This window comes from Anomaloglossus baeobatrachus, chromosome 7, assembly GCF_048569485.1.
Source record: "Anomaloglossus baeobatrachus isolate aAnoBae1 chromosome 7, aAnoBae1.hap1, whole genome shotgun sequence".
In the NCBI taxonomy this organism is placed as follows: Eukaryota; Metazoa; Chordata; class Amphibia; order Anura; family Aromobatidae; genus Anomaloglossus; species Anomaloglossus baeobatrachus.
Window position 1 is genome coordinate 225046091 of NC_134359.1, and position 12233 is coordinate 225058323.

The 12233-nt window shown below is 42.6% G+C and overlaps 1 protein-coding gene across 6 annotated transcripts in view; it reads left to right on the forward strand.

Moving 5' to 3' along the window:
* Nucleotides 1–12233, forward strand: part of CLEC16A (C-type lectin domain containing 16A) — a 429136-nt gene that overhangs the window by 167741 nt on the left and 249162 nt on the right. For all 6 annotated transcript variants that reach the window (XM_075317924.1, XM_075317919.1, XM_075317920.1 and 3 more), the window contains exon 16: nucleotides 4698–4748. In XM_075317924.1, the coding sequence (XP_075174039.1) occupies nucleotides 4698–4748 (51 nt within the window). The remainder of the gene's footprint in view (nucleotides 1–4697; nucleotides 4749–12233) is intronic.

Consider the following 12233-nt stretch of genomic DNA (forward strand, 5'->3'; position numbering starts at 1 on the left):
TAAGCAGAAAGCTGCCAATCAGTGATGGAGGAGGTGTAATACACCGCTCAGCATTCAGAGAACTGGTAGCTCTACAACAGATAAAGCAGTGATTTTATTAAACCTGCAGCAAGCAGCTCAGTAACTAACACATCACTTGAATCTAGGTCTCCGCTCCTATATCATGCTAATCTCAGATGGGTTACCAAAAACCTGGTGATCAATTCCCTTTAAGGATATGTCAATATTAATGCATGTTAGTGTTCACAGTGAAGCTTGCATGTATCAACATTAATGTATGCATCATCACAAAACCAGCACACAGCACACACACCGCACACAGCAGAGGGTCGAAAAGTTGAGAGACTGCGGTTAAGGCATATAAAAACCGATTCAAAAACAGAAATTACCCCTCTTAAAAAAAAAAAAATTAGGTAAAGATATGAATTTATCACATAATTATACAGTAACATTAAATATGTAATGGAGAGAATGTGAGGAAATGCTCTAAAGCAGAGGTCTCAAACACGTGGACCGCATTTGGCTCCTCAGGCTACTTCGTGCGGCCTCCAGGCCCGTGCCCCTGTTGACTATCGCGGCATGGGCCCGCCCGCAGCCACTGTCTGCACTTTGTCAGATGAATGTTTTGCTGGCGCTGCGCTCTGAGTCCAGCGCTCTGTGCACAACTGTTCCTCCAATGGAAACTGCCTGACCTCAGTTGCTTACCTCTGATTGGCGGACGGCTATGGCGGCGTTGGAAACGTTGTGCACAGAGAGCTTGAAGCTGCACGCACAGCGCCGCAAAACAATCAACTGACATAAATCGCTGCCCCTGCATCAGCCGCGATACCCAATGGGGGCACGGGCCTGCAGACAGCAAGAAGCCAAGGGAACGGGCACAGGTGAGAATGTTTTTTTTTTTTTGCGTGTGTGTATGTGGAGAACTGCACATTAACCCCTTAGCGACCCAGGCCGTACTGGGTACGTCATGGATTGTGTGAGGTTAATCCCGGCCCTCTACCGTGGGCGGGCCGTGGTGATCCGCACACATATCAGCAGATTTCAACAGCTGACATGTGTGCCTGTTAGTCGCGGGTGAAATCGCTTCCACCCGCGACTATTAACCCCTTACATCTTGCTGCCAAAATCTGGCAGCGAGATGTATATGTGGGCAGCCATTATGATGACTTACCCCGTGATCACGTGACTTCCGGTGGTTGCCATGGTAGCACAGGGTTATGTGATGACGCCTGTAGCTAACATGAGTCACTTGCTCTCAATTCCGGCATAGTGCCAGCATTAAAAGTAAAGCAGCATATCTGCAGATCTCAGCGGTGTAGCAGTGATTTGGAGATATGGAAGAGCGATCAGATTGCTGATCCATATAGCCCCCTAAGGGACCTAGTAAAATAAAAAAAAAAGTTAAAAATATTTTAAAAAAATAAAAAACCTAAAAGTTCAAATCACCCCCCTTTCGCCCCATTGAAAATTAAAGGGTTAAAAAAAATAAAAAAAATATACACATACTTGGTATCGCCCCGTTCAGAAATTCCTGATCTATCAAAATATAAAATCAATTAATCTGATCGGTAAACAACGTAGCGGCAAAAAATTTCAAATGCCAAAATTACGTTTTTTGGTTGTCGCAAATTTTGCGCAAAATGCAATAACATGCGATCAAAACGTAGCATGTGTGCAGAAATGGTACCGTTAAAAAACGTCAGCTTGAAACCCAAAAAATAAGCCGTCAATGAGCTATAGATCCAGAAAAATGAGAATGCTACGGGTTTCAGAAAATGGCGCCACTTTTTTTTTTTTTTTTTTTTTACAACCTTATGAATTTTTTTAACCCCCTTGTAAACCTATACATGTTTGGTGTCTACAAACTCACACCGACTTGTGACATCACACCAACATATCAGTTTTAGCATATAGTTAACATGGTGAATAAAATGTCCAAAAAACTATTGCGCGATCACTTTTTTTGCAGTTTTTTCCACACTTGAAATTTTTTTGCTGTTTTCCAGTAACTATATGGTAAAACTTATGGTTTAATTTAAAACTACAACTTTTCCCGCAAAAAAATAAGCCCTCATATGGCAAGATTGACCAAAAAATAAAACGTTACGGCTGTCTGAAGAAAGAGAGGGAAAAAAAACAAAAACGGAAAAGCGCAAAACGCCTGGGGGGACATAACTACGAGCAGATTAGTAAAAGGAGACAGTGATGGGACACAATACTACAGGATGGGCACATTGCTATAGGATAGGGAGAAGGTGGGCACATTACTTTAGGATGGGGACATTACTATAGGATGGGCACCATATTATTGGATGGGGACATTACTACAAGGGGACAAGGATGGGTAACTTTACTATAGGATGGGAATAAGGGCTGGGGACATTACTATAGGATGAGGACATTACTAATAGGATGGGAACAAGGTGGTCACATTACTATAATATGGAGACATTACTATAGGATTGGCATAGTACTATGGGATAGGGACATTACGACAAGGATGGGGAACATTACTATAAGATGGGGACAAGTATGGAAACATTACTATAGGATGGGGACATTACTATAGGATGCGGACATTACTATAGAATGGGCACAGTACTACAGGATATTGACATTACTACAAGGGGACAAGGATGGGGAACATTACTATAAGATGGGGACAAGGATCTTCCCACAAAAAAACAAGACCTCCTATGGCTATTTTGGTGGAAAACAATGTAAAAATAAAAAAGTTATGGCTCTTGGGAGAAGAGGAGGAAAAAAACGGAAAAACAAAATCTAAAACTCAGTCTTACCCTTATAGGATTAAAAACCATAGTGTACTATGTTATGCCATACCTAATTTTTCATGATATTAATGTATAACACATTTGAACAGTTTATCTAAATGTTCCTAAGATTTTAACCATAGATAAACACAATGCAGTTAAATATCACGAGACGAGACCGTTTCAGTCCATTTTTTTTTTGTTTTCCATAGGATATAATGTAAATTTATGAGCTTCTTTTTACCATTTATTGGAAATGTTTTTTCTATCTGGAATCCCGATGTTTCAAAATGTCCTTTAAATACCGGTAGCCCCAAGCAGTGCATATTTCCAGCAAACTCCTGCTCTTTGTGGTATAGCTGGGGCTCATATACTTTAGTTTACCACTCACTTATTTATCCTTCATTTATCATTTTTGATGTCAGGCTTTTTATGGGATTCAACATGTCCCCTCACCGATTAAAGATGAGCTATCACTTTGACTTGATGATGATGATGATGATGATGATGATGATGATGATGATGATGATGATTTATTATTATTATTATTATTATTATTATTATTATTATTATATAACCCCATTAATTCCACAGCACTCTACATACATTGGCAACACTGTCCCCATTGAGTCCCTATCAGTATGTCTTTGGAGTGTGGGAGAAAACCGGAGAACCCGGTGGAAACCCGCGCAAACATTGGGAGACCATACAAACTCCTTGGAGATGTTTTCTTTGGTGGGATGTGAACCCAGGAACCCGATGCTTGATATGTCCTAATGTGTCCCGGAAAATAAGGCCTATCAGGATTTTTCTGCCTTTTTGGAGTATTCTTAACTTATAAGCCCTAGTTGTGAATCATCATACTAATAGTATCCTGAGCGAGGGCTTGGGCAACCTCATTGTGTTGCTGTAAGCCCTGAAGTCTATAGTCAGATTCCAGCTACTTAATAGAAAATCACCCCTCTTCCCGGCCATAATCTCGCCCAGCCCTCTGCCGGCGTCAGTGATTGGAACATCTGTTAAAGAAATAATGAATATTCACCCCCTTCTCCCACCAACCCCTTTGTGCCGAGTATCAGTGTTTCACTCAGACCGCCGTTTTACTGCCAGAGGATGGCAGTGCAATGTTCGCACTGTCTGGTGACTCTTCTTGCCTGAGCGTGACCGCTGCTCAGAAATACACCCTTACACACTCGGGTCAGAAGTCCTGCTGGCCTCCTGCTGCGAGCATTGCACTACGATCCTCTGGCAGTAATAAGACCGTCTTAGTGAAGCAGAGGGGTCATTGGGGAAGGGGATGAATGTTCATTTTTTTCATTAACACAAGTTCCAATCACTGACACCGGCAGAGGGGTGGGCTGCATTATGGGCGGGGGAAGGGGTGAATATTCATTTTTCATTAATGGTGAACCATCACTGCTACCAACACAAAATATAAGACGTCCCTTGAAAATAAGCCCTAGCGTGTTTTGGGTTTTTTTGAGCCAAAAATATTAGACACTGTCTGTCTTATTTTCAGGGAAACAGGAGGATCTCACCATTCAATTTAATTCCTCCCACTATGCAACCAGAGGCATACGGAATGGTGGCCCTATTACTCCACTATGTGAAGCAGACTTATAATATGGCCGTATGCATGAGCCCGTACTTTCCAGATAGCACACTATATAAGCCTGTTGAACAAAGCAGGGGAAGGAATATCTATCTAAGTATCTTTTTAAAGTGCACAGATCATGTTTGCATGTTAAAATACTTTTCTTTCGTATATAGAAGTACCAAAAATCATTGGTCTTCGATTTTACCAAGAATCTACAAAAACATTAGAAAACATGCGGTGTATATCCCAAAATCTGGCAAAATTGACATATTGTATAATTTACAAACTGAAAACGAACTTTGAATTGTATGTTTCTATTTCCAATGTAGGGAGAGGAAATTTTTTTGGACATGTTTGAAGATGAGTATCGGAGTATGATGGTGAGTGTTATCTTGTAATCTTTAGTTCTTGTATATTTCTACTTACCACAGTGTGATGTGAATGAGGGCTCCTTTTTGATCGTCCAATTTTCATCCAGATGGCATCAACGTCATACCCATATTTATTAGAGATCAGTGGATCAGGCAATATTCAAATTTATCTGTTTGCGCTTTCCTCCCCTAAGAAAATTGATTTTTGGAGAAGTTATTTTCCACAAATTTGAATGTCCCTTATTTTACCCAGTTGTGTTACCGATCCCTAAGCATAATCAACGTAATATGTAACAAAAATTGCTCCCCTCTTCGGCCCTCCGCTATTCCCCACCCTTCCAGTCCTTGGCACATTTTCTGACCCCTGCTGCTCGCGCTGGATTCCACAGCCTTGGACTCTCAACGAGGACTTCCAGCTTTCATGAAGCCCAGGAGGTTTTTGTGCAAGTGGGTAGAAGGTCACAGCATCATGACATGTGCCGTGACATTCTGCTTGTCCAGTACCCAGCCGGTCCTCATGAAAGCTGGAAGGATTTCAGCATGAGTAGTGGGGCATCAGAAGATACGTCAAGGACCGAACGAGTGGTGGTGAGATGCGGATGGTCAGATAGGTGAGCGGTAAGGCTGAGACCACACTAGGATTACTGCGACTCCTCGCATGACAGTCAGCTCACACTCGCAGCAAAGCAGGAGCCGAGTGTCATGCGACTGTGGTCTGATCGTGTGATCAGACAACAGCTGCGGAGGGGAGGTCCAGCGCTGCGGAGGGGAGGGAGGGATTTATCTCCCTATCTCCTCCATTGCCAGCTGATGTGAGAATCGCACTGGACTCTTGTTACACCGGTGTAATGCGAGTGCAATGCGATGTTTCTCTCGCCCCCATAGACTTGAATGGGTGCGAGTGAAACAGAATCGCATTCCACCCGCAACATGCTGCAATTGTTTTCTCGGTCCGATTTAGGGTTGAGAAAAAAAACGCTCATGGGAGCTGCCCCATGGAGTAATATTGGTCCAAGTGGAATGTGTTGGTTTTTTTTTTATCATCGCATTCCACTCGCTCTGTATCACTAGCCATGTGTGCTTGACCCTTAGGAGAGTACAAGTTATTTATTTATTTATTTTTAATTTTTTGAAGACCCTGTATGGTTCAGAAAAATGTCAGCCAACATATGCAAGTAATGCCGAAGATGCATGGAAGTGAATTACAAAAAAATTAGCATTTTGGCTAATGCGGATTTTTGAAAAGTTTTTTTTTAGAATTCAGTTATTTTCTAATTTATTCTCCCATGTCTAGTATTTCTATATCAACAGTTAAAAAAATGTATTTGCTTATGTACATTTGTATGTTAAAAATTGTGATGTATATGTAAAAATCAGATGAAATACATTTGATCCTTATGGCATCAACCATAACCGTCGTTTTTATTTCATACATCAATAGTGCACATGAAGATAAGCATATTTGTAATGTATGTTATCAGACAAATCTGCTTCTTTCTCTGCCAGAATTGATCAGTCATTATCAAAATTCTCAATTCTGAGGTACTGAGATAGGAGATGGCGGTTGGTGCTGATGAGATTCTATGTAGATAGAAGCGGTAGGAGGGGCGGAGCTCTGCCTATAACTTTTCCCTCTGAATTTAGCTCTTCCTGTCATCATAGATCTCATCAGTACCATCAATAATGGTAAAGTATTCACTGAATTCAGATTTGACATCAGAATGGAGAATTTTGATAATGACTGATCAATTCTGGCAGAGAAAGAAGCAGATTTGTCTTATAAGATACATTACAAAGTTGCTTATTTTCATGTGTAGCATTGATTTCTGAAATAAAGCATGACAATTGATTTCATTTTTAAGTGTCCGCAGCATGCTTGTTTTTTTTTTTTTTTAGGTAGAAAATGTCGGCAGCACGTGGATTAGAATTTTTTGTAAATCTCAAGCACTTGCCTGCTATTGTGATCTACTGCTGATTTTCCATATGCAAAGTCACAGGAAATCCTTCACTTTTGAAGGGAATCTGTCAACAGGCTTTTTCTATTTGTAGGTGTTGTCCACTCATTCCACAAAATCTGCAGCCACTCTATGCTTGGTGTGAGGATTCTCCGCTGCCAGCGGCGAGATGAATCGGTCATGACGGAGATTTACATACTTCTGGCTACATTCCAGCGAGATGTTCACAGTCTCGCTCACTACAAGTGAACTGAACGAGGCCATGCTTGTCTTGTCAGAATATGGCCTGGACTATACATTTTGCATACTGACAGTCACATGATCGCTTGGTCTTGCTGCTGGCACCGGAGAATCCTTACAGCGCTATGTGAGGATTCAAATGTCTGCAGTATAGACTCTCCTAAAGTGATTGCAGACTTTTGTGATAAGGCTAGACAACTGATTTAATCTGAGAGCAGCATAGTGTAAAGGCCCCGTCACACTAAGCAACATCGCTAGCAACATCGCTGCTAACGAACAACTTTTGTGACGTAGCAGCGATGTTGCTAGTGATGTCGCTGTGTGTGACATCCAGCAACAACCTGGCCCCTGCTGCGAGGTCGTTGGTTGTTGCTGAATGTCCTGGGCCATTTTTTAGTTGTTGCTGTCCCGCTGTGAAGCGCAGATCGCTGTGTGTGACAGCGAGACACCAACAACTAAATGTGCAGGCAGCAGGAGCCGGCTTCTGCGGAGGCTGGTAACCACGGTAAACATCGGGTAACCAAGAAGCCCTGTCCTTGGTTACCCGATATTTACCTTTGTTACCAGCCTCCGCCGCTCTCACTGTCAGTGCAGACTCCTGCTCTGTGCACATGTAGCTGCAGGACACATCGGGTTAATTAACCCGATGTGTGCTGTAGCTAGGAGAGCAGGGAGCCAGCGCTAAGCATTGTGCGCTGCTCCCTGCTCTGTGCACATATAGCTGCAGTACACATCGGGTAATTAACCCGATGTGTGCTGTAACTAGGAGAGCAGGGAGCCAGCGCTCAGTGTGCGCTGCTCCCTGCTCTCTGCACGTGTAGCTGCGTGCGCTGGTAACCAAGGTAAATATTGGGTTGGTTACCCGATATTTACCTTAGTTACCAAGCGCAGCATCTTCCACGCGGCGCTGGGGGCTGGTCACTGGTTGCTGATGAGCTCACCAGCAACTTGTGTAGCGACGCTCCAGCGATCCCTGCCAGGTCAGGTTGCTGGTGGGATCGCTGGAGCGTCGCAGTGTGACATCTCACCAGCAACCTCCTAGCAACTTACCAGCGATCCCGATCGTTGTTGGGATCGCTGGTAAGTTGCTTAGTGTGACTGGACCTTAAGGGCAGAGAGCCTGATTACAGGGATGTGTCCCTTATTAGGCTGGGTACCATAGTTTCAATACAATCAGTGTTTTATCAGCAGGAGATTATCACTAGAGAGCGGACTAGTTCTCACGTGCAGGCCAGTCAAGCAATCTTACTAATAATAATAATAATCTTTATTTCTATAGCGCCAACATATTCTGCAGCGCTTTACAATTCAGAGGTTCATATACAAATAAATTTTCATATGTAACAGTTAAAGAAAATACAATAATTAAAGCAAAAATAATGACAACGCTGCTCATATGAGCTTACAATGTACAGTGGGGTGAGGTAATTGGGGTGAGTTCGCTGACAATTCACAGTGCACACAGGAAGCTGCCAATCATGAGTGTTGGTGGGATTATACTCCGCACAGAAGTTTTGGCTCTGCTATATCTACATCAGACAAAAAAGGATTCTGTCAAAACTGCACATCTCTGCCCCTATAATCATGCTTCACTCAGATTATATAGCCAAAACCTGCTGACAGATTCCCTTTATTAAGCGACTGCACTCAGTAAATTTTTGCTTAATTTTAAGGAATTGTATGAGTTTTATGATTGAAATAAGGACAATATGTAATGTTTTTATTTCATTTTAATGTGACAATGTTAAAATCTAGTAATATTACGCTTCAGAGGCTCACTCCTGGGTGTAGTGGTGCATTATATATGAAATGCCATGCCTAGTGTTAGTCCTAGGACACACGGCGAGAAAAGTGGTGCGAGTGGAATGCGATAAAAAAATCGCATTCCACTCGGACCAATATTACTCTATGGGGCAGCTCCCACGAGCAATTGTTTTCTCAGCCCTAATCGGACCAAGAAAACAGTCGCAGCATGCTGTGGGTGGAATGCAATTGTTTCACTCGCACCCATTCAAGTCTATGGGGCGAGAGAAACAACGCATTACACTTGCAGTATACTGGTGTAATGCAAGTGCAGCGCGATTCTCGCATCAGCCGGCAACGGAGGAGATAGGGAGATAAATCCCTCCCTCTTTTCCACAGCGCTGGCCCGCCCCTCCACAGCATGCTGCGGGTGGAATGCGATTTAGTTCCACTCGAACCCTTTTAAGTCTGTGGGGCGAGAGAAACATTGCACTGCACACGTGTTACAGCGGTTTACTGCAAGTGCAGTGCAAGAATCACAATAGCCGGCAACGGAGGAGATAAAGAGAGAAATCCCTCCCTCCGCAGCGCCGTGGCCCCCCACCCCCCCCGCAGCTGTGCTCTGATCTCAGAATCGTACCACAGTCGCATGACCCTTGGCTCCCGCTGTGCTGCGAGCGTGAGCCGAGTGTCATGCGAGGACTCACACATAGCCCCATGTGGCCACAGCTTTACACATAAATCCACTGGAGAAGGCTGGATCTGCTTGTGTGGCTCTACTGTTAGTTAACAAAATTAAATGCTAGTGGGAATGTTAAGAATAGGTTTACAAACGTGAAATACAAATCCCTTTAAAATACAGTTTATTTAGATAATATTGAAATCGCCCAGGTGATTAATCCAATATTCAAACAATATATTGATATAAAATAGGGTGTTCATATAGATCCAGGGTAGCTAATACCATAATATATGCAGGCAGATGTAATACAAATATCAATCCAGTACACACCTATACTATAGTGACCCTAATATGTCACTGTGTCTGGTTCTGCCTGTCAACGGAGGGTATGACACCCTAACTTAACTGGGCGCTCCCGTTCCTCGACGGCTAACCCTCACTCATCCTAAAAAACCCTACCAATTAATGATAAATGCTGTACCTAAGGATTTTTTTCAATTAACCGGAGTTATAAAACTTCATAATTGATCATATCAGAGGATCAATACGTCAACATCAAACAACAGGTACAGAAATGGAACACCTGCTACCACTATATGCCAACAGGAGTTATGATCAATTAAGGAAAAAAAGATTTTTTTATATCAGAGGATAAATACCTCCACATTAAACAAACAGGTACAAAGATGAAACACCCATTACCACAATACACCAATAATAAACCATACATCATGTATGGTAGTGTACCCTACCCTAAACTACCATACATGATGCTGGAATCTTCCTTCTCACATCTTTTCTCCTGGGCCTCCTGATGATCCGATGACGGGCGGGGAAACGTGTCGAGGCCATGCACATAGCATCAGCTTGAGGGAAGTATCTTTATCCTCATTATATTTGGATTAACATACTGTGGGCACATTGTGGCAACAGGAGTTCTATTCCTGTACCTGGATTACTGATATTGAGGTATTGATCCTCTGATAACTTCTATTAGTTGTGAAAATTAGTATGTGCAGTATTTATTATTTGCATGCTGTTGGCATATTGTGGTAATGGGCATTTCATCTTTGTACCTGTTTGTTTAATGTGGAGGTATTTATCCTCTGATATGATCAATGAAGGAAAAAAAGATTTTTATAACTCCTGTTGGCATATAGTGGTAACAGGTGTTCTATTTCTGTACCTGTTGTTTGATGTTGAGGTATTGATCCTCTGATATGATCAATTATGAAGTTTTTATAACTCCGGTTAGTTGAAAAAAATCTTTAGGCACAGCATTTATCATTAATTGGTAGGGTTTTTTTTAGGATGAGTGAGGGTTGGCCATCGAGGAACGGGGGCGCCCAGCTAAGTTAGGGTGTCATACCCTCCGTTGACAGGCAGAATCAGACACCGTGACATATTAGGGTCACTATAGTATAGGTGTGTACTGGATTGATATTTGTATTACATCTGCCTGCATATATTATGGTATTAACTACCCTGGATCTATATGAACACCCTATTTTATATCAATATATTGTTTGAATATTGGATTAATCACCTGGGCGATTTTAATATTATCTAAATAAACTGTATTTTAAAGGGATTTGTGGCTCTGCTGTCCAGCATCGGTGACCACTGTCACTTGTTGGTGACATCATTGTGACGGTATAGTATAGCCACACTGACCGATGCTGGATAGCAGAGCCACATAGTGGATCTCTGGAGGATTCATACCATACCGACAATAGGGAGGATGTGCCGGCAGCAGCATGTATGACCAAAGTGCTGTAAGCTCAGTGTAACTATATCGCAGTTAGCGGTGGTCCTATTGTTGGGTGAGCCCTATGTGCACAGATGTTTCTGTTTTTTGTTTCTCCAGAATACTGGTGTTACACGCGGGGTAGATCACAGATTGCTGTGTAGTTAGTTTGTTCCTTATATTTCAGTGATCACATACACACGTGCTGAAATAATACTTTAACCTTTAGAAGGAACTGTTAAGACTCGGTAAACAGTAGTTCCTTTGAAAATGCTTTGCAGGCTTGCTTTACCAGGAACTTACACGTCCTTGTGTGCAATATTCTTAAACAGACTCTGGCCCATTCATTACTTTTATTGGTGTCACGTATTACTCAAGTACAGCATAAATCCACAATAAACACCAGTGACAACTTCAGGACATGGAATCCAACTGGAAGTGCAGCAGATCCAGTAAACCAAGCACAGACCAAACATCGCCTGCTTTATTTATATCATGGTCATGACTCCGGAAAGTGTATCTGAGGGCTTTACCTTACCATACCAACCACCACCCCACCCCCATTTCCCGAATTCTGACCTAAAATTAAGACACAAAGGCTGCGTGACATTGGATGTAAAAGGCCACAGTAGCCCCTTTTATTAATTAGCAACAAACAATAAATAACATACATCAAAATAATGGTGACATAACCACCCGAAAAGGAGGAGGGGTAAGAGAAGGTTACCATTTGTGCTCGATTGCAACACCAGCTCCACCACCTGCCATCAGCTGCACCACACCAGCTTGTGGGCACCTAGCTGAGTGTTGTCCAACCAATATCCTGCTGAGACCTTAACTCAGCAGGGACCCACATTAAAACCAACCATACCATTGCACCACTAGGGGTAACCAGTTCCTGCACTGTGTTACCTTCCTTGCTCTTTTGTGCAATCTACCACCTTCAAATACCCCTCCTTTCTGCCTACTGCTGCGACAAAGCAAACTCATACCCATCTCCCCACGTCAATCACCAAAATTCCCAAAATAGGGCGGGTGGGCGAGATTTTTCTGGATGTCTGCCAGGTATCGAATGACTAACCACATTCCGAAGCCCTGCCCTATATACTACCCTATAATCAGGGTGG